The following is a 23797-nucleotide window of genomic DNA, read 5'->3' on the forward strand; positions in this document are numbered from 1 at the left end:
TGTCTCTCGACTGCTGATGCGTGACCATCCACATTTCTTTTAATGTTTTTCTGAACTATACAATTTTCTCCCCTTTTCGGCGCGTTTGCAGCTCTCTCTCATCAAGAAAGCGGCTTTTATTCCTGATTTTCCTTAGAGCACGATTCCTGCACCGTAACGACTTCATAATTCAATTAACTAGGCCTACTTGGGAATGATGACAGTGAGAACTGTTAATAACCATTGAATTAAATTTAAAAAAAATACGGGGAAGAATTGGATATTTGGCCCAATCATACCTGACCAATCCGAGGCAACGTATGGGCCAAAGCCACGCCCATTTAAGCTACTGATCGCCATTCTATTTGTTTATTTTTTTCAATGGTTTGAACCTGGTTTGAACTAGATGTCGTCGACGCCCTCTTGCTTTCCGGAGTAGAATGACAACATAGCATGTCTGGGCAAGTTCTAGTACTGAGCAATAAATTAATATCCAAACGTTTCTAAAAACACATCTTTAATTCTTAGAATGTAAATAAATACATGTATTACGTTGTATAAAAAATGTCGACTACATCAACATACACCCCTAAATAGAGGACAAACTGAACGAGTGTATAAATATTTAAGTACAAAGTCATTAGATATCAGATACCTGAGTCACATGAAACTTCCAGGAGAGAGCTAAACACACATTTTATTTGCTGCTGAAGTTGGCTAAATATTGAAAATGGCACTAGTGCATGTATTTGAGACTATTTGGGAGGCCTACCAGACAAAAGACTCAGTTTTGCAGCCTATGTGGGACTATGTGCGACTCAACCACTCTGAAACTCTTCGGTCTCCTCTCTTTCCTGTGATTTTGACCGTAGCGTCGTATTTTGTTCTTTGTGTACCCTACCTAGTCTGCGACTTGGTGGGACAGAAGTGGCCAGCTATTTACCGGTACAAGATCCAACCCGACAAGCCGCCCACAACTGCAATGCTCCTTCACTGTAGTGGAGTTACTCTTTATAATCACCTACTTCTGGTGTTTCCTGCAGCAGTAGCACAGTGGTTGTGGAGACCTCCCGTCCCTCTGCCTGAACGAGCACCTGCATTGCTTGAACTTGCAGGTGGGGTGACTGGAAACCTTCTTCTCTTTGACCTCCAGTATTTCATCTGGCACTTTTTGCATCATAAGATCCGCTGGCTGTATGTGACTTTCCATGCCATCCACCATAATTACTCTGCCCCCTTTGCTCTGGCCACACAGTGCCTCGGTGGATGGGAGCTGGTCACGGTGGGCTTCTGGACCTCGCTCAACCCCATCCTGCTGAGGTGTCATCTGCTCACCACCTGGATGTTCATGGTGGTCCACGTGTATGTGTCAGTGGAAGACCACTGCGGATATGATTTCCCTTGGTCCACGTCTCGTCTGATCCCATTAGGTGTTTACGGAGGTCCGAGCAAGCATGATGTGCACCACCAGAAACCTAATACTAACTTTGCACCCCATTTCAGTCACTGGGATAAACTGTTCGGCACTCATGCCGACTTTAGATTTGCTAAAACTCAGTGATGAACATGCATGCAATTGTATAGCCTATTAAAAGTGTGTGTTTGCTTCAGGCAGAATTTACAAAAAGCATGATTTAAGCACAAACAAACAGTAACACTTTATTTTTAGGGTTCAATTCTCGCTAATAACTAGTTGCTTATTAGTATGCATGTAGTACTAGGATATTGGCTGTTTATTACTTATAATGCACATATAAGTGCCTTGTTCTGCATGACCTTCTACATCCCTTATATATATATATATATATATATATATATATATATATATATATAAATATATATTTTTATATATATATAAAAATGATCTATTAATGAGCAGTAAATTACGAGATAATTTAGGCAAAAGACGTAGTTAATAGTGAATATGTTTTCCCCATACTAAAGTGTTATAAAATAAACTAAAATCAAAGCAATGTACATACAATGTAGATCATTTTAAACCATCATTATATAAAATAACTTATATAAAATTTCGATTTCAACTATTATAGAGAAATTAGTTGTTGCCCCAGGATTCTTCATTCTGGTAAAATCCTATAAATGTACAACTGTAGAATATAAAAATGTAGAATTTATAATATATTATTCATACAACCATTTAAACACTAGTATTAAATATGATACATTTATTAAAAAAAATTCACGCTTAAAAATATATATATTTAAAAATTATCCATAATTCTTAAAGCCTGATTATATAGTAACCTAATAATAATAATAATAATTATATATATAATTATATATATATATATATATATATATATATATATATATATATATTAGGGCTGTCAAGTGATTAGTCACAATTAATCACATCTTAAGTAAATGTTTGTTTACATAATGTGTGTGTGTGTGTGTGTGTGTGTGTGTGTGTGTGTGTGTGTGTGTGTGTGTGTGTGTGTGTGTGTGTGTGTGTGTGTGTGTGTGTGTGTGTGTGTGTGTGTGTGTGTGTGTGTGTGTGTGTGTGTGTGTGTGTGTTCTGTGTATAATTAGTAAGCTATATTTGAATACACAAATTATGTTTATATTATATTTACAAATATATATTTAAGAAACCTTTGCATTTATATACTGTATATATATTTATATAATTTATACTAGGCTATATAAACATATTTTATACATAAATATATTTCTTAATGTATACTTGCATGTGTGTGTTGTTGATATGTTGATACGTAATATAGTACACACATATATTATGTAAATACAAACTTTTAACTGCTTGACAACACACACACACACACACACACACACACACACACACACACACACACACACACACACACACACACACACACGCACACACACACACATATGTAGTGTTTCCATGTTTTATGGGGACTTTCCATAGGCGTAATGGATTTCATACAAAAAAAAAGTATTTTCTATCCCCCCTATGCTGCCCCTGCCCCTAAACCTACCCATCACAGGAAACATTTTGCATTTTTACTATCTCAAAAAAACTCCTTCTGTATGATTGAGATTTTTTCCTCATGGGGACCTAAAAATGTCCCCACAAGGACAAGGATTTCGGATATTGCCATCTTTGTGGGGACATTTTGTCCCCATAACGTAGGGATTACCACGCATGTCTCATCCAAATCCTTTAAGACTAAATGATCTAAGCAATAGAACCAGATGCTTGTAAAGGAAAATATGTAAATCAAGATTTTTCGAAATTATTTTTTTGTTCCTATTACATGGTAGAAGGACACTAAACCAAACATGGTTAACCAACCACAAGAGGAAGAAAATGTAGAAAGAAAAATCCCCTCAACCTTAATATAAAGTTTATTCAAGGAAAACAGATTTGCATATGTGTGTGAACCATGTGTGAACTCAAAATAGATTGCACTGTATTTACCTTGTTTCAAAGCCAAGCCAAATGTTTATTTCTCTCATTTGTTTTCTTTTTTGTTTTGTTGCTAGCGCATATTTAATATGTAATATTTCGTGGGATATTTGACCTTGCAAACCTGCAGTCATGTGCTGTATGCATGTAGGCTTGCCATTGATTTGATCGACTCGTGATTACGCAATTCAATGATGTAACAGCAGGTGTCAGTAAAGAGATTACTTTGTTAAATCCTTTTGTGTAACTTGCATGTGATGTGAACCTTATATTATTATTTTTTTTGGATGGTAAAATACAGTTCTTTGCCGTTACAAATTATTAAATTAAGATTATTGATATTTTTGAGTGGTGCTTGCATGTGAAACCATGGCATATAGTTTTGATCGATGCTTTAAATCAAGCGCTACTAATAAAAATGTATTAATAATATAACGTCATGCCCAGTTATTTTCCTACCTAAACATCATTCTCTCTGCCATAATCGCTATGTCTAGGCTAGGCTGCTCGCTAAGTTTTGGCACAGCCAATGAGAGTGCGTCAGCTAACCGCTGTGTGGCGCTGTTCCCGGATCAGCAGACCAAACACAGCAGTGGTATGGCAGCCAGGAAACAGACAGCCATCTTATAAACTGCAGCCTGTCTTGTTATATTTGCAACTCAAACGACTTTATTCCATATTTTTATAATGGGTCAGTGTGGGATTACCTCGTCTAAGACGGTCTTGGTGTTCCTGAACCTGATATTTTGGGTAAGTTTGAGGCGTTTGGGACTGAATTTGAGAGTGCGTCAGTGTTGTCAGATGGACACAGTCAGGTGTCGAGCAGCTGCATTATTACACACACTCCTTTAAATCAACAATTCATTCATACAATATGTTGAAATCCAACGGATATATATATTAGATGTGCCTATTGTGTTTATATTAGCATTAATTAAACGAACTGCTGGTTGCTGCGTATTGCAATGTTTGTTTACATATTCCATAAGGATTCTACCTTTAAGACATTTTACGGGATAATAAACAGTGACAGTATAAAAGTACTGTTATTAATTTGTTTATTAACCTTGTATGAGTTGATGTTCTTGAAATAGCCAGTCAGCTTCTTTGTCTCGCCAACGAGCAGGTTAGGTTTTATTGTTTGGGATGTTAAACCTATCCCAAATCTCAAATTATTCAATTATCATTCAACAACAGAGAATGTATTTTAAAAACTAATATGACTTGGATAAACCCAACAGCTTTATTTTCTGTACTGTAACATTATTTCAATGCAATGTTTTGAGTATATAATTAATAATGAATTTTAATGAAGAGTATACAATATCCAGTTAAATAAGAAGAAAATTGTATATAATATAAAATATATAAGTTTGATTTGATTAAGGATTGGTTCCAAATGGAAATTTACTGATATTAAAATCCAAGCAAATGTCAAATAGCTAAACTGATTTTCATGTCATAAGTTATGTCTATATCTAGTTTTGATTGTTGAGGTGAATTTAGGTGTCACACTAATTAATAAAAAAAACAATTTATAATAAATTATAAAACTTTTACGATCTGCAAAAGAAAATTTCTTTTTAATTTTTTTAATATTATTTTGTTCATATTAACAAAATATCAACAAAATAACTTGTGATTGTGTGAACTTTGGGTTTGACAGAACTGGGGGATTGGGGGCAAAGTTTTAAACTGAGCAGTCGGATCTGTAGAAACACTACTCCACTTACTTTCCTTGTCTTTGTGCCTTTGATTAATCTCTTTAATCTGGGACTGAATGAAGTTTAAAGTCTCCTCTTGGCAGATTGAGGTAGTATGACACTATCGTGTTCTTTTTTTAGGGATCAGGCTGCTTTATTAAATCCCTTTTCATAATTCTAGAGCCTGAGAGCTGTGCTACATTGATTCAAAGGAGATTTTACTGTTCTGTTGTAAATGGGAAAGACTAAATCCCTATAAAACAAGTTGTTCCTTAAATTTCTGGAGGTCCATGCATGGAGGATACAAACCACTTTGTAGCCACTTGATTTGATCATTTATTTTGGTAACACTTTATTTCGATTGTCCAACTTTAGGCATAAGTAACCTTTCAACTACATATCTACTAACACTCATTAGAGTATTAGTTAGGGATGCATGAATGTGAACATTTTATCTGATAGCAATAATTCTTTATACTTGAAAGACGATAAATAAAACAGTTTATATAATTTTTTAGAGTGTGATTAGAAAAACCTAAGTCTCACCATTAAATCCAAGAGATTTCTAAACCATCCATTGGCAGCAACATCACTGCAACGTTCAAGGTCCAGAAAAGCAGTAAAAACATTATTAAAATTGTCCATGTGACTACTGTGGTTCAACCTTAAAGGTGCACTATGTAGTATTTTTGCAGTAAAATATCCAAAAAACACTAGTCCAGTGTTATACTGTATATTTTTGTTCAGTTGAGTTCTTACAATATCCCAAATGTTTCCAACTATTTATAAATTGTGAGAAAATTGCTATTTTAACCAAGGAGCTGGGACGTCTGAGGGAGCCTGTCAATTGTGTCATATCTGCATTACCCTCGGTTTCCTGGTTTATTTTTGCAGAAATGCTTTACTCTTTGCAGTGTGAACAAGTGTCACAGCAGCCGCTGTGCGAACGCACAGAGTAACGTCATAACATAATTTTCAACACACTCAAATGTATCTAATATGATAAACAGAGCTGCGTTACTTGCGTTTTAGAAAAACGGAAATGGCGCCGGCGACTGTGTCCCACATAATAAAAGTCCCGCTGTGTGTTGTTCATCTCATTAACAATCGCTCCAGCAGCAGTCTCTCTTCAACATCATTCTCCTTAGCCGTTGAGTAAAAACAGAACAGCATTTCCAGGTTCTACATCAGAACGCCGGCTCGTTATTGGCTAGCTCCTGCGTCACCATCACACGCATGCGTCGTGGTGTTCACGTGATCAGCATCGGCCAATAATGAGCCGGCGTTCTGACATAGAACTTGTAGCGCTGCAGTGTTTACACTACGTTAACAGTGTAGGAGAATGACACAGATAATTCGTTAAAAATTCTTTATTTTGGGGGGTTGTGTGCACAAAAAGTATTCTCGTCACTTCATAATATTAAGGTTGAACCACTGGAGTCACATGGACTATTGAGAGCTTCTGGATTTCATCAAAAAGATCTTCATTTGTGTTCTGAAGATAAACCGTCTTACGGGTTTGGAATGACAAACTAACTTTTTAATATATCGGTTAGACATGTGCCGATTTTCGATAATGCGATTTATCACGATAATGAATATGCACGATATTGTTATCGTGGGCACTTTAAAATATCGTAAATAATAATTTATTAACAATTTATAATTTTTTTAGAATGCACTCAAGAATACTTTGCCCATCAACCTTATAAATGCTCAAAACCGCTGTATTCTGGGTCAAAGGGACGCGCTCAGATATAAACAAGCCCAACGTGCGTTTGCTCTTGACTGAGCCAGACGCGCTGCTGAAGTGCCGCTCAGTGACAGCAGAGGGCGCTGATGAACTGCAGAATGGACCGGTTACCCCGGAAACCAGCAAACAAACAAAAAACGCGTGTAGTTTTTAAAACAGCCATTCGTTTATGTAATCTCAATGTTATTCATCACAGCACCAAATATTTAATACTTAAAGACTTAATAGGCTATTTATTTTCAAACTTAAACATTTTTATGTTTTAATCTGGACTACAACATGCCCTAATGATTATGACTGTTCTGATTATTTGTTATTGTTCAGTAAAACTTTGAGACATACGACTTCATTAGTTAACATGTTAATTCATTATTACCAAACTGACAATGAAAAATACTTATAAAGAATTAATCATTCTATGCTAATTTCTTAGTTACTGTTTAATAACATTACAATCAAAATCAAAATAACTTTTTTAATGGACCTAAGATAAAACTAACAATGATCAGTATTTCTTAACTAACATTACCAAAAACATTATACTTTCTGTACCAAATGTAGCTATTGCTCAATCTTAGTTAATGCATTAAATAATAAGACCTTATTGTAATTTGTAAGCCTACCTGTTGTTCTTTATAGCCTAATTCTTTTGCAATTTAATCTGTTTGAAAATTGTACTTTTACAGCTCTGAAAAATATCAAGACCAATTAACATTGATTTCTCAATGAGGGGTCTCTTAATTCTTTTTCCAGAGCTGTATATATTTTTGGTGCATTATTGTATTTAAACATTCAGTTATTTTTGTTCTTACAAAAATAGTTCTTAAAGCTGTTATGCTATGGCAACACTTTTTTTTGCAACTTATTTCAATATCGTGATAATATCGTATATCGTGATAAAACTTCATCAATTAATCGCAATATGAAAAATTGATATCGGCACATGCCTAATATCGGTTAAATTTTCCTATTGAGTCAATAGCCATGGTTTGGCTAGGCAACGTGGGGGAGAGGACGCTGGCGTTGTCTGTTCGCCGCTTCTCCACCCACAACAAATCATGTTAATGTACTATTAGATTTACATTTTATTTTATGTCCTTATGTTTGTGACTAGTCTAACAGTCAGAGCTACAATTGGGACTGTTGCTGATTGCTGGCAGCCACTGAGAGGTCGTTGTTCGTCGTTTCGCCGTTTTCAACCGCTTCTCTAATGTTTACGTTTGAATTGCTGCGGTTGGTTTCTGGTTTGGAGGACATTTGATGTTTCTCGCCGCGACTGCTCACTGGTGGTCTCCCTTGGGCTTGGGCTGCATGGTGGCTGAAGTTTGCACCGGGCTAGCGTCATCCGGGCTCTCGTCGTCGGCGTCCGGCATGATGTTGGGATGTTCTGCTTCTCGGCTGCGCCGCTGTTCCGTCCTGCATTGCGACCGTGGAGCGGCTTGGACATCTGCGCCGGCCCCGGTGTGTCCACAGAAGTGCCCGGAGGAATGTTCTGCCTCCTGCATGGTGCTGCAGCGATCCCCATCGTTTGAATCATCATGGGGAAGACCCATCATCTGGTCTTCAGCTGTCTTGCCTCGGCGATGTCATCGGGACACTGCCGCTGGGAGAAATCTGAAACATGGAGTGGACCACAGTGTGCTGCGGAGCTAACAGTGTGCTGCGGAGCTAACAGAGACTTCCACCATCAGCTGTTTTCTGTCCACCATCAGCTCTGTTTCTGTTCACCATCAGCTCTGTTTCTGTTCACCATCAGCTCTGTTTCTGTTCACCATCAGCTCTGTTTCTGTTCTGTTTTCTGTGTTGGTTGATTGTTTGTAGTATTCTATATTTTTACTTGTTATTCATTTTTTGTTGTTATCCCCCCCCCCCCCCCTTGTTGCACTTTGAGATTCTTCGGAATGAAAAGTGCATTATAAATAAAATCTATTATTATTTTATTATTATTATTAATAACATAAAAATTCAGATATATTGGCTGATACACATGGTGGCCAAATATATTGTGCATCTCTAGTATTAATAGACTGTTAGGGTAAAATAAGTGGACATGTTGTAGTAAAGTTAGTTAGTAGACTGTCTGTTGTGGAGAATACAAATAAAATGGTACCAGATATTATTCAGACAGTCTTTGAATACTCTAATGAGAGTTAGTTGACATATAGTTTTACAGTTACTTATAGTTAGTAGAATGTCTAAAGTGGACCATCAAAATAAAGTGTAACCTTTATTTTGTCCTGTCTTGTTTCCTTATAAACTGATGATTATGAACTTTTCTGTGTGTTGACCTTCAGTGTTGGATCATGATTTTCTTGTTGGTCAGCATTCTAAATACTTAAGTTCTGAAAGTCAAACAAAGTGACATGAATAAAGTTGTTTTTGGCTCCTCGCTTTTATTCTGATTTACTCTGAAGATTTTCTCTGAAGAGTACTGCATTCAAATCAATTAAAAATCAATTTTTCGGTTTTATACTCATACTAATGCTGACATATCTCTTGGCATGAATCATCATCATTCCTGCCTTCAGATAAGTAACTCTCTTTTTTATCTCCGTCTAGGCCGCTGCTGGCATCCTGTGTTATGTTGGAGCCTACGTGTTCATCACGTACGATGATTATGACCATTTCTTTGAGGATGTGTACACCCTGATCCCAGCCGTTGTCATTATTGCAGTCGGAGCGCTGTTGTTCATTATTGGACTCATTGGATGCTGCGCCACTATTCGAGAGAGCCGCTGCGGTCTTGCCACGGTTAGTCAGCTATTAAGTTCCCAGCACTGCATTTTAGTGTTTAGCTTCAAGGCATAGGTCACCCCATAATTATCATAATTTACTCTCTTCGAAATAGATACTTTTATTTAGAAAGGATGCGTTAAATTAATCAAATGGCAGTAAAGACTTTTTCAATAACAAAAGTTTTAAGAAGCACATATATTTTTAACATTGAAAATAATTCTTGAGCAGCAAATCTGCATATTAGAATGATTTCTGAAGGATCATGTGACACTGAAGGCTGGAGTAATAATGCTGAAAATTCAGCTTTGACATCACAGGAAAAAAATAAATTTTAACATGTTTTAAAATATAAAACAAAACAAAAAAAGTTGTTTAAATTGTTATAATATTTTACAACAGTACTGTATTTTTAATCAATTTAATTCAGCCTTGATGAACAGACATCTTTAAAAACATTTTTTCCATGGGTGATACATGTTGTGATGATACATAAATGGATATGATAGTTTCTCATCATTTATACAGCTTGCTTCGCCTTAAACCCTGTTTTCTTGCATCCCTCTTTTACAGTTTGTTATCATTCTCATGCTGGTATTTGTGACTGAGGTGGTTGTGGTGGTTCTTGGCTATATTTACAGAGCAAAGGTAAGTCTTGCATTCAAAGGAAGTGCAATATTTGTTGAAACAGGAGTGCCTGCATCTCTTGTTTTTTATTTGAAAGCCCTTTCACACCCTTTCAGTTGTGTTCAGAATTTGCATACAATGTAATACCTGTCTCGTGTTGTGTTGTGCTGTTCTGTTTGAATAGCAATGCTTTTTTTGACGCATCTAAAAAATGTGTGCCACTAAATCCATTCTTTATGTGGGAGGAGACATATTTTTAGTCTATGTGTCACAGGTGGATGTCAAAGCCAGAGATGGGGGGGGGGTGTAGTCGGTTAAGGAAATTATTCAATGACACTCTTTTTAAGATGACTTGCTGCCACCTACTGGTGATTTTATTTTTATTTTTAAATAATTAAAAAAACATTTTTTAATACTTATATATTCAAATTTAAAACATTGTATCATTATTTATACAATTTTTATTGAAGCGTAAAGGCATTCATGCCACCTCTGAGCTGCATTAAAAGCAAATACAACTAAATGTCACTTCTGTACCACCTCTGTAATGCAAAAAAGCCTTTTGTTGATACTTCATTTGATTGGTAACAGATCTATGGTGTCTTATTATTCAAACTGAATTTTAATAAATAAATATAAGAATTGGATATAAAAGAGGACGCAATGATTTAAAGGATTAGTTCACTTTAAAATGATAATTTATTAATTAAGAAATACATTTTTTGAGGGAAACTTTTAAGGATTTTTCTCCACTGGCAACCAAAATGTTAAAGGTCCAAATCAATGCAGCTTCAAAGGGCTCTGCACGATCTCAGCTGAGGAATAGGGTCTTATCTAGCGAAACCATCTGTCATTTTCAAGAAAAATAAACATTTATACTTAATTTATAAACCTAAATTGCTCATCTTGCGCTGCTCTGCTTCAGAAATGTCACGCTAGACGTAGGCGGAAGTACCGCCCCAAGCGACCGTGCGAAGAATATATAAACGCCTTTAACAAAAAAAACCCTCCAACTTCAAAATCATTCAACACCATTGTTTAACCTTTTTTTGCTAAAGGATGTTTGTAATAGTCTTCGCACGATTGCTTTGTAAACATGGGGGCGGGCCTACGTCTAACGTGACCTTTATGATGTGATAGAGTGCCGAAGTTCTGACGTCACTTTGTAGGCCAAAACCAAGCCTCCAGTCTCCCTCTCATTTACTGAAGCTTTCGCGCCTCGATCGCCCCCCGGTGACCGGTCCCAGTATAGCCGCCCCTCTGTGTTTTCTAATGGACGCGAGGCAAACTAAATAATAAAATTACACTTCAAAACATTTTCCCCAAAGTTAGTTTATGTCACTGAAGGCAGTTATCATCACGATGATTTCATTTCAGGTGTTCGTTTTAAAAATAAGTTTACTTTGAGTTAGTTATTTGATGCTATAAAAACGGGGGGTGTGACGTCATGATTGACAGCTGAGACTGACGGCTTCTCTGAGTGAAGTTGTCACTGAGGCACTAACGGACTTTTTTCGAAATTTTTGGGAGCAGATTGGAGCTTTAGCTTTAATTTCTACATTTCCATAACTGTTTATTTCACACCAACATAATTAATTGTTCTGCATCTGCGAGAGTGTGGGCGGGCTTTTGATATCGCAGCTGTACTTCCTGCCCTACTTCCTGCGCTCTACTGCGCAACTCCGGTCCCGAAATCGCTACTGCGCAGACTCGGTCCCAAGATGTCTGCGCCGTGCAAGGCCTCCTAAAAGCTTCAAATCTGCCAAGCGGAAACGGATGATGTCGAGTCGTCCATATTTTTTTACAGTCCATATTTTTTTACAGTCTATGGCCAAAATGCGGAAGTGAGTTAGCATTTTAGCACTTCCGGTTCCCTCGCTCAAAAGTCTATGGGTTTTTTGAATGGGTTTTTGCTAAATCGCCTGAAATAAGGTCTGTGGTTAACAAAGCCTCTAAATATTTTCACGTTTTGATCTATGACATAAAACACACTAGTTCTAACCTGCTTGTGAATTTTTTAAACTTTATTGTGTCTTAAAAACGGCGGTTGCTAACAAGTTGCTAAAAGGGACTACATCCTTTGGCCGGGACTTTAGACGTCATCGTGACAAACAGGAAATCTCTCTAGCCCGCGTTTCATTCACTTTTGAATTCTGTAAGTAAATGTTTAATAAAAATACAAAACTAGCCCACGTTTCAGCCTCAAGTTCTTAGAATTTTACCTTTCAGTTAATATACATAGTTATATATTTAGTCCTTTCAAATAGTGGTGTTTCCAAATATTGTTATACACAAATCTGTGATATTAAGGTAACCGATTACCAGTTCTTCATTTCTGTGGAGAGTGTTTTGTTTTGTCCTGAGATGGAACCACAAGTCGTCGAATGAAAGCTGCGCTGTTCTACATGTCCAGATTTATAGTGGTTCTCTCCTCGATTATGATCAATCGTCTAAGAAAAAGGACATACGATTGTAAATTGATACGGCTAGCTTACGTCGTCATTGCTTCTGAGGTGGTAAAAGCACTTTTTTTTCTGCCGAATTAGCAAATGATATGCAAACATACAATCAAACACAATACAGTGAAAGATTCTTCAAATAATTTTTTTAAGTCTATTTGGGGCACGATGATCAGGCATAATAGCCTAATCTTAATCACAAAGACAATAATATTAAGCTTTATATAAACTAACAAAATAATAAAAGAATAAAGAAAACATTAAAAAACGAGAAAACAAATCTCAGAGAGGCACGCATAACCCCAATTAGTTTCTAACATTTTTGGAAAAAACGAATGGGCAATATTTCTCATGAAAAAGTGGATAAGTGTTCATACACAGTGCAGATCATAATGAGCGAACGTGTTTTTTAAATAAAGTTTGAGGAAGCTTGATGATGACGTAGATCCGTGACTGTGTGCTGTAGTCCGTTTATAGCCTACCGTTAGCATTTTATATCTGACGGCTTTATTTAGGCTTCAAACGGTATACATGTTGGATTCACTTGTAAAGATTATCTTGATAGACAAAACGTGTAAGGGTCATAACTCTTTGTTGAACACAGATCTTATTTTTTGCGATTGTCCAAAAGTCTATGGGGAAAATGCATAGGCTTTTGATAGAGGGAACCCATGCGCCGCTAACTTCCGGGTTGGCCTACAAAGAGACGTCATGACTTCGGCACTCTATTGCGTAATCTGTGGTGTGTCGCAGAGCAGCGCAAGATGAGCAATTTAGGTTAAAAAGGAGATACAAATTTATTTATTTAAAAAAAAAAAAGACCGATCATTTGGCTAGATAGGACCCTATTCCTCAGCTGGGATTGTGCAGAGCCCTTGAAGCTACATTGATTTAAACCTTCAACACTTTGGTTGCCATTGAAGTCCATTGTGGGTTGAAATGATGATATGTTTTCCTCAAAAAATCTTTTTATTTTCAACTGAAGAAAGAAAGACATGAACATATTGGATGGCATGGGGATGAGTAAATTATCAGGACATTTCATTTTGACATGAACTAACAACTTAACAACTTTAGTCAGAATTGGCCTGAAACGGAAAATGATTTTCTGTCACTTGTGAATATGGTTCTAGGTAGAAGAGGAGGTCAATCACTCCATCCAGAAAGTGTATAATGAGTACAACGGCACCAACACGGATGCACCTAGCCGCGCTATTGACTATGTGCAGAGACAGGTGAGACTGCTTAATGAGATGTACAAAACTTTCAGTTATTGTATTTTCAGTAAATTGGTACCCGGCCCCTAATAAAATCCCCATGTCTGTCACAACATTTAGCTCCATTGCTGCGGCATCACCAACTACTTAGACTGGAAGAACACCAGCTGGTTTAAGGAGTCCAGGAACAACAGCGTGCCACTGAGCTGCTGCAAACCTAACTTGAGCAACTGCACCGGCTCCCTTTCCCGTCCCGGAGACCTCTATCCTGAGGTGAGAGGAGTTGTGTGTGCTTGTGAGTGTGGCCGATTAAGCAAAGGAAGTCTGAATGTGATGTTAATATATCCGTTGAACCACCTTAGGGATGTGAAGCCCTGGTTGTGAAGAAACTGAAAGAGATCATGATGTACGTCATCTGGGCTGCTCTGACATTTGCTGCAATTCAGGTATGCTGTTCTGAATTTTTCTTTTCCTTTTTTGGTCTGACATTATCTTATATAAGAATAAATACATCTCAGGTAAAATAAGAAATTAATTTCTTTATTTCTTTGTTGTGCTGTTTCAGTGTTATTACTCATGAAAATGCTTAGACTTACTTTTCCCAAGCGGGTTTCAAGATTATCAAGTAAAAGACTGCTATTTAATTAAATAACTGTTTAGTAGAGCTGCATTAATTGTTCAATCATACTATATCATTCAGATCTGCGTTTATACTGCGCTGAGACAGTGAGCAGTATAGGTATGAAATAGCTTCTTTTCGACCACACAGTATCATTATTTCTGTTACAATAATTCATATTATTAAAGAAGTACTGGGATAAAGGTTAATACTTCGGATGTAAACACTGATGTCTTTGGAAACGTCCCAAATCGCCTGTAACGAAAGTGACTTGACACTACAAATAAAGATAGTCAGTAAGAAAAGTCAGTTACATCATTACACCAGTAGGTGGCGACATTTAAATTACATGTTACTTTCTTTAGTTGTCGATTGAGAATCGTGGAAGAATCATGATCTTTTCAAAACAAGATGGTTTAAAATAAAGATGCAAGTTTAGCATGCATTTGTGAACGCAGCATGTGTAGGTTTACTTTTTTACATATTTGTATATTTTCCAACATTTTTGTGGACAGAACTTTACAGCATTTCACAAATATCCTCCCAAAATAAAATCTTGAGGATTGAAAATAAATTACAGTTAAAACAACAACAATAATATATATATATATATATATATACACATACAGTCTTGTTCAAAATAATAGCAGTACAATGTGACTAACCAGAATAATCAAGGTTTTTAGTATATTTTTTATTGCTACGTGGCAAACAAGTTACCAGTAGGTTCAGTAGATTCTCAGAAAACAAATGAGACCCAGCATTCATGATATGCACGCTCTTAAGGCTGTGCAATTGGGCAATTAGTTGAATTAGTTGAAAGGGGTGTGTTCAAAAAAATAGCAGTGTGGCATTCAATCACTGAGGTCATCAATTTTGTGAAGAAACAGGTGTGAATCAGGTGGCCCCTATTTAAGGATGAAGCCAACACTTGTTGAACATGCATTTGAAAGCTGAGGAAAATGGGTCGTTCAAGACATTGTTCAGAAGAACAGCGTACTTTGATTAAAAAGTTGATTAGAGAGGGGAAAACCTATAAAGAGGTGCAAAAAATGATAGGCTGTTCAGCTAAAATGATCTCCAATGCCTTAAAATGGAGAGAAAAACCAGAGAGACGTGGAAGAAAACGGAAGACAACCATCAAAATGGATAGAAGAATAACCAGAATGGCAAAGGCTCAGCCAATGATCACCTCCAGGATGATCAAAGACAGTCTGGAGTTACCTGTAAGTACTGTGACAGTTAGAAGACGTCTGTGTGAAGCTAATCTATTTTCAAGAATCCCCCGCAAAGTCCCTCTGTTAAAAAAAAGGCATGTGCAGAAGAGGTTACAATTTGCCAAAGAACACATCAACTGGCCTAAAGAGAAATGGAGGAACATTTTGTGGACTGATGAGAGTAAAATTGTTCTTTTTGGGTCCAAGGGCCACAGGCAGTTTGTGAGACGACCCCCAAACTCTCAAGCCACAGTACACAGTGAAGACAGTGAAGCATGGAGGTGCAAGCATCATGATATGGGCATGTTTCTCCTACTATGGTGTTGGGCCTATTTATCGCATACCAGGGATCATGGATCAGTTTGCATATGTTAAAATACTTGAAGAGGTCATGTTGCCCTATGCTGAAGAGGACATGCCCTTGAAACGGTTGTTTCAACAAGACAATGACCCAAAACACACTAGTAAACGGGCAAAGTCTTGGTTCCTAACCAACAAAATTAATGTTATGGAGTGGCCAGCCCAATCTCCAGACCTTAATCCAATTGAGAACTTGTGGGGTGATATCAAAAATGCTGTTTCTGAAGCAAAACCAAGAAATGTGAATGAATTGTGGAATGTTGTTAAAGAATCATGGAGTGGAATAACAGCTGAGAGGTGCCACAAGTTGGTTGACTCCATGCCACACAGATGTCAAGCAGTTTTAAAAAACTGTGATCATACAACTAAATATTAGTTTAGTGATTCACAGGATTGCTAAATCCCAGAAAGAAAAAAAAATGTTTGTACAAAATAGTTTTGAGTTTGTACAGTCAAAGGTAGACACTGCTATTTTTTTGAACACACCCCTTTCAACTAATTGCCCAATTGCACAGCCTTAAGAGCGTGCATATCATGAATGCTGGGTCTCATTTGTTTTCTGAGAATCTACTGAACCTACTGGTAACTTGTTTGCCACGTAGCAATAAAAAATATACTAAAAACCTTGATTATTCTGGTTAGTCACATTGTACTGCTATTATTTTGAACAAGACTGTATATATATAAAATAATAGTTGTTTTTATTTTAATTTAATTGGGTTCCTAAAACTGGAGGGAAAAACTATTACCTATTAACATGTGATTGTGCTAATAAATTATTAAAATATATAAAAGGAGTAGTTCACAGTAAAATGAAAATTCCCCTATAATTTACTCACCCTCAAGCTATCCAAGGTGTATTTATTCCTTCTAATTAACACAACTGGAGCTTCTATACTTTATAATGGCAGTGACGGGTCCATTGAGTTTGAAGCTCAAAAAAGTGCATCCATCCATTATAAACGTACTCCACATGGCTCCAGGGGGTTAATAAACGTCTTATTAAAAGTAAATTGATGAGGTTTTGTAAAAATAAAAATACATATTTAAAACTTTATAAAATATCTAGTTTCCGGCAGACCACCTTCTGTAATCAAATTTACAACAAACAAAAAAATAAACGCACCTGGCACAACATATGATGTGTTACACTTTTTATGTAAGTTGAATACGGAAGGCGGTCTGGCCGGAAGCTAGATATTTTATAAAGTTTTAAATATGGAGATTTTATTTACGAAACCCCATCGCTTCACTTCAGAAGGCCTTTATTATCCTCCGGGAGCTGTGTGGAGTACATTTATGATAGAAGGATCCATTTTTTTGAGCTTCAAACTCAATGGACCCCGTCACTGCCATTTATAAAGCTTGGAAGCATCAGCATATTTATTGATATAACTCCAGGTGTGTTTATCAGAAAGAAGAAATACACCTTGGATGGCTTGAGGATGAGTAAATCATGGGATAATTTTCATTTTAAAGTGAATTATTCCTTTAAAGGTTGAATAACAATTAAGTAAATATTGTACATCTAAGGGCTTCAGCTGGGAAACAATAGTTTCTCTCTTTTCTCCCTGTCAGACAGAGTTCATGCACTAAATCACTCTGCACTCGGTAGCATCAGTAGTGCTTTTGTTACCCTGTAGCTGCTGAATCATAGACTTTGACATTCATACTATTCCAAGTACCCTCTGGGGCATAAAGGCAAATTAGACCACGTCTTGGCAAGGCCAGCACATGCCCGTGACTTACCCATGATTACTGACACAGTTTGCCTGAATTAACAGTTGGAAACAAAGGCAGTAGGTTAGGTTGTTCTTGGCAAACTTACACCACATGTTCTCAGGGTTATTTGATTTGTTTTTCCCTTCCATATTTTCCCCCACATTCTGAACTTAGATTAAATTTGTTGGTGTCAGTGTGAAACAGTTCTCTCTCATTTATAGACCTTTGTCACACAGGCAATTTGACATAAAAGCTGTTGTATCGCAAGCATGTGCATTACCCGCCACAACCTTTTTTTAACCATGATTCTGAAATAGAGCGGCAATGTGCCACTTTCTATAACCTCGGTGGCAGTAATTCTAGATGCTTCTGGCTTTTTTTTGTGCTGATGGTGGGCAGCAGTTGTTTCATCTTCCCTTTGTGACCATTGTCTTTCTCTCCGTATATTAGGCATGTGCAATATATAGTCAAACCATAATGGTTATCAGATTATATAAACATTTTGAGATATATTTTTTTTATATTGTTCAAAAGTTTTTGAAACACTAACGCTACTAAAATTATTCAATTAAAGGTCCCATGGCATGAAATTTTCATTTAATGAGGTTTTTCACCATTAATATGAGTTCCCCTAGCCTGAATATTATCCCCAGTGGCTAGAAATTTAGATCGGTGTAAACCGAGATCTGGCTGTCTTTCTCTGCCTTTGAGAACATGAGAGCTCAGACGAGCCCATCTTGAATTCTCCTGTTATGACATCATCAGGAAAGGTTTCCTCCCCTTCCTCGGCTTTGCCCGCCCAGAGAATTAGTAGAGAATGGATTCAGTTTATCAGTCGCGATGTCAGCACAGGCTTTACCATGTGGAATCAACAGCACCGCCACAAATAATGAGTAACAGTGTTCATTAATGCCTGATCTGGGATCAGTGATTTCTGTATGTAGCTAATCATTCAAGTTCACACAGACTTTCTTTCTAAATCGTTTAATACTGTCAGTCCCGCCGCTGGCCGTCTTGATGAATCAGTGAATCAAGCCAGTGACTAAAACCATCAACTTCACGTCGTTTCTGTTAGTGGCATGAAACAAATCTGTTATTTAAATGATTAAACTACAGAGAGCGATCAAAGAACACTCTTTATAATGTTCGGATCTGTCAATCACAGGTATATCTGCAGTGCACACTTGTCCAAACTGCCGTTATAATGAGTTACGCTGTTGTCCTCAACAGAAGCTCTTACTGTATTCATGTGGATGTCGTGTTTTTTGTTAGCTGTGGTGAAAGCATTTTGTGAGAGAATTAATGTTGCAAAGTTCACTCGTGTTTATTCAGAGCTCTCAGATACAAAAAAATAAACTCGCTCTCACAGCGCTCTCAACAACTCGGTACAATAACACTTTCTCAGCAATCTTTCCCCAGCTCTCCATCTCTCTCTGCTTGCGCCTCAGTAAACCACGCCCCCTATTTCAAATGCAAAGATGTCAACCAATCACAACAGTGGGTGTTTTCACTGAAGTCTCACAGCAGACACGCCCCTTGAAACAGAGCATTCAAGTCAGAGGGCTAATATCAGTATAGAAAAAATGCCTTTTATTTCTAAATTATGACGTTTTTTGATGCAAAAACCATACTAACAATATAAGTACACCTCAGGAAACATTATAAAATGGTAAAAATAGTCCATGCCATGGGACATTTAAGAGAAGTGAGTGATTTTTTTTTTTTTGTTTCTCTTTCATTGTTTGATTCATATTAACAGCATATATACCAATAGGTGCTTTCACTTTAATACACACATCTAATAAACCCATGCTTTTTCTTTCATTGCTGTTTACGTTCAGATATAACCGACTGTGTTTATATGAACTTTGTGTTTTTGACATAGCCTTATGTGTATTTGACAGTGTAAGTGCAAAAAGACATGCCAATATATTCCTATTTACATGTTGTGATGTATATAGTTACATCGTGTACTAAGACCAGCGGAGAGTGAAAAGTTGCGATTTTCAAGAATGATATGTCTAGGAACTATTCTCTCATTCCTGCATAATGATCCAGGAACTTTGCTGCCGTACCATGGTTGCAGCAGCACAATGACATTACACAGCATCTATAAATAGTCCCAGCACGCTCCCTGTGTAGGTTGTCACGTTAGTTATGTTGACGGAAGTTAGCCTATTTTCAGGCGCGGCGTAATATCATTGTGATAAGACCTCCAGTCTTTGTGCTAAGCTAAGAGAGTGGTGGGTGCGTCAGACAGAGTTATGGCATGCATGGAGATGAGAATGGTATGTATGGACTTATCTAACTCTAGGGGAAACAGTGAACAAGCTAAAGTCCCAAAAATCCGGCATTTTCCTTTAATACTCATGTGACGCGCCGTCTGACATCCAGCTTTCTGTGTGCGTGCTTTAGGTGTGTGCGCTCAGAAAACCATATATCAGAATTTTAGAATGATATTCCTTTAAAACGAGATAAACTTTCATCATGATAAAGATTGAAGAACTGCAATGTCACGTGAGCTTGACCATGATAGAGATGATTATAATTAAAACCAAACAGATGTTTTACTTTTTAGTTTTTTTAATTGTTGTACACGCTCAGCCATTTTCTGGGAGCTGCATTTAAAGATAAATATATGAAAACAGCATGTTTTTCCTTCCACTGGGGATTTACAACATGGTATAATAAATAATCTTTGGGGTATTTTGAACTGAAACTTCAGACAAATTCTTGGGTAAAAAGGGGCATAATATGTCCAGCTTTTTAGATGGATCCCGATTTTCTGAAGCAGTTCATTTGCTGGCTTCCATGGATGCAATGCGCTATGTTTTCCACCAACTTGCAACCCGGGGTGTCGAAATACTATTGGGTAAATTGGCAGTGAGCGGTATCACACAGACCAAAACACAAACATACATTTCGACATTGATCATGCATTTCAAAGTAGAATAACCGTCTGTAGCATTGTTTTTCGAGAAACAAGTGAGTGAACTTGGTATGTTTCCGAAATCTCTTACTCCCTGACTGCACCAAACACAGGAGAAAGGATGTATACAAAAAACAGCAAACAAAAAGAATTTACACAGTTTAACAGAACACAAGAAAACTAAACCACTATTCACTTTCTCAATACAACACGCCAACAACATCCCTAATCCTCGTCAGGATCCAGGATGTATTTCAAAGGATGCTTCTCTCCAGTCAACTAGTCCCAGGGTTTGTCTCGATTTTCGAAGCATGTTCAATCAAGGCAGAACCACCTGAGGCCCTCTTTACACTTAATGTTAAGATTTGTTTTGGTCGATCTGATCACAAGTGGACGATGCTACTACAGGTGTAAACAGGGTCTGAAATGTTTTGAGTTTGTCCACTTTCTACCACTTCCAGAGGTATTTCAATTCCAGAAATAATTCCAGAGGTATTTCATTCGTCTGGATTGCTTTCATTGTGTAAATGCTCATGTGATTGAATGTGTTTGAACAGTGACAAAAGACCGGCTACTCTCCACCTACTGACCTAATGCATAAACATTAAAGGAACTTTGTCAGCTGGAGACCCCAGTTTGGTTTGAAGACGAAAAACGTCCCAATCACAATGTTCTCTCAACAGTCCTGATTTCGGTAACACTTTATTTTAAGGTTCAGTTATTAACTATCAAACAGTTGCTTGTTTAGCATGCATGTTACTAGGGTATTGTCTGTTTATTAGTACTTATAAAACACATATTAATGCCTTATTCAGCATGACCTTATTCTACATCCTTAATTCCACTCAATACCTAAACTTAAATGCTACAAAAACTACCTTACTAACTATAAATAAGCAGTAAATTAGGAGTTTATTGATGCAAAAGTTGGAGTAAATAGTCAATGTGTTCCCCATACTACAGTGTTACCCTGATTTCTAACACACACTCTCAGCGTTCGGCTTGTCTTGTGGATATTAGAGCAGAAACGAAAGCTGCTGCTCTCCATATGTTTTTCCGACATCTCCAGACACGTTCATATGTCAATTGCGTGAGCTTACTTCGTCCATTAGATTGAACGATCTGAAAAAACATACGTTTACCCACCCATAAACCCTCCCCTCGAGTTCAGGACAGAAGTGGTTGAAAGTGGACAAAAGTGACGGATTAAAACACCAGGTGAAACATGAATGTGTCCCTCGTGTACTTGTGATCTGATCGACTAAAACATCTTAATACCAGGTGTAAACAGGGCCACACATAGGGAAAGAAAAAAAGCGTGTTTTCAGATGTAACACTGTACATGTCCTATATCTGTGACCTTTAAATTAACTCAAACTTTTTTCCCCCTAGATGCTGGGAATGCTATGCGCTAGTGTGGTTCTGTGTCGCAGAAGCCGGGACCCGGCCTATGAGCTCCTTATCACTGGAGGGACGTATGCATGAAAATCTAGCAGACAGACTCTCTCTTTACACACACACACACACACACACACACACACACACACACACTGGGCTCAGGGTTCTGTCGCTGTGAGGTGGCACACTGGATATGCCCTAATTTATCTCTTTCTACACACCTCACACAGGGTTTGCTCACACAATTCACTGGTGATGGGTGAAACAAAGCGCATTATATTTATTTATACAGTATATGTCAATGAAAATGACTGCGTTTTAATTTAAACCTTTGTCTTTCTCTAAAAGGCGTTGTGCCAGATTGCAAAATGGTGAACGGACAGTTTTTAATCCCGTTGAGAAGACTTTAACACTTGTATCGATAACTCTTTCTCTTCCTTGTCTCTATTATATGGAGCGGAAGATGCTGTTATTGTATGGATATGTGGAATGTATGCTTTCCTCATTTGTTAGTTTGCACTATGTGTACGGTTTAATTCTTTATTACAAATACCAAGATGGTAAATATCTGGGATGGGGAAATGATGTGTCCGCTGTCTCAGATGTCACCCATCACCAGTCTGCTGCTCAGGGACAGTGGCAGTGTGAGACAGGTCTGGACTGACCACACAATATTACTTGGCATTATGGGTCCAATCGTACAGCTAAAGTAAACTGTGTTCAAAATGGGGTTCACATGCAAAGTGTATAGAGCTTTGGGGAACGCTCTACATGCACTACCTAAAAGTTACCGAACTTATATTCTTTTCCTCCTTTTTCCATTGCTTACAGTGTGAACATTACTAGTGTAGTAATATATAGTTTAACGTTAGTTTGGATAACATGTAGGTATGTAGAACGGGGTCAGCAGTGTATTAGTTTAAATGAATGTACATAGGGAGGAAAAATTGTGAAATAAGCTTGCAATTTTGATCTAAAAATAAATGTTTCATAAGTTGACACCTATGTTGTTTCATTTCACTGATATGAATCATTTTTGGCTTGAATGTTGTAGGTGTGAAATTGCAACATGCAGGTACTTTAAAGGAAGACTTTTCAGAAATACAAGGCACCAAACTGCAAGTATAACAGTCACAAACGCATCAAAAATAAAAATAGTTTTTCAACAATTTGAAAATAGTAAGAATTGGCATTAGTTGTTTTTTGTCGTAATAAATTAATTAATGGTATTCTACAAAAATATTACTTGTTTAGTATAAAAAGGACTTAATATCTTCATAATATAAATTATATTATTACAATAAAAATAATCTTTTCTTTTTAATTATATTTTAAAATGCAATTTATTCCTGTGATCTCAAAGCTGAATTTTCAGCATCATTACTCCAGTCTTCAGTGTCACGTCCTTCAGAAATCATAAACTAATGTGCTGATTTTGTGCTCAAGAAACATGTATTATAATTATCAATGTTGAAAATGATTGGCTGATGAAAAGAGTTTTTGAGGAAGAGTTGAAAATAATTATTTGAAATAGAAATCTTTTGGGACAAAAAATGTCTTTATTGACACTTTTGATCAATTCAATGTTTTTGCAAATGAAAACAAACATTTGAACATTTCACACTTACAAGTGGCATTTGAACATTTTGAACGTGTTACACTTTAT

General features: G+C 37.0%; 2 protein-coding genes across 2 annotated transcripts; both read left to right on the forward strand.

Moving 5' to 3' along the window:
• The first annotated feature begins 702 nt into the window (after window positions 1-702).
• Window positions 703-1761, forward strand: ch25hl1.2 (cholesterol 25-hydroxylase like 1, tandem duplicate 2). The gene has a single exon (XM_067418992.1). The coding sequence runs from the start codon at window positions 710-712 to the stop codon at window positions 1538-1540; it is 831 nt and encodes a 276-aa protein (XP_067275093.1). The 5' UTR covers window positions 703-709; the 3' UTR covers window positions 1541-1761.
• Window positions 1762-3967: 2206 nt separating this feature from the next.
• On the forward strand, window positions 3968-23130 carry tspan3a (tetraspanin 3a). Its single transcript, XM_067418993.1, has 7 exons — window positions 3968-4144; window positions 9410-9601; window positions 10157-10231; window positions 13803-13904; window positions 14007-14159; window positions 14249-14332; window positions 22126-23130. Exons 1-7 carry the CDS (start codon window positions 4082-4084, stop codon window positions 22216-22218), a joined length of 762 nt encoding a protein of 253 aa, XP_067275094.1. The 5' UTR covers window positions 3968-4081; the 3' UTR covers window positions 22219-23130.
• The last annotated feature ends 667 nt before the right edge of the window (window positions 23131-23797 follow it).

The sequence above is a fragment of the Pseudorasbora parva genome, chromosome 16, assembly GCF_024679245.1.
Source record: "Pseudorasbora parva isolate DD20220531a chromosome 16, ASM2467924v1, whole genome shotgun sequence".
Taxonomy (NCBI): domain Eukaryota; kingdom Metazoa; phylum Chordata; class Actinopteri; order Cypriniformes; family Gobionidae; genus Pseudorasbora; species Pseudorasbora parva.

Excerpts from the sequence above, each read along its gene's own strand:
- ch25hl1.2 (XM_067418992.1), top strand. The coding sequence starts at position 710 with ATGGCACTAGTGCATGTATTTGAGACTATTTGGGAGGCCTACCAGACA.
- tspan3a (XM_067418993.1), top strand. The coding sequence starts at position 4,082 with ATGGGTCAGTGTGGGATTACCTCGTCTAAGACGGTCTTGGTGTTCCTG. Across the intron at positions 10,232-13,802 it reads GCTATATTTACAGAGCAAAG|GTAGAAGAGGAGGTCAATCA; the intron begins GTAAGTCTTGCA and ends ATATGGTTCTAG. Across the intron at positions 13,905-14,006 it reads TTGACTATGTGCAGAGACAG|CTCCATTGCTGCGGCATCAC; the intron begins GTGAGACTGCTT and ends CACAACATTTAG.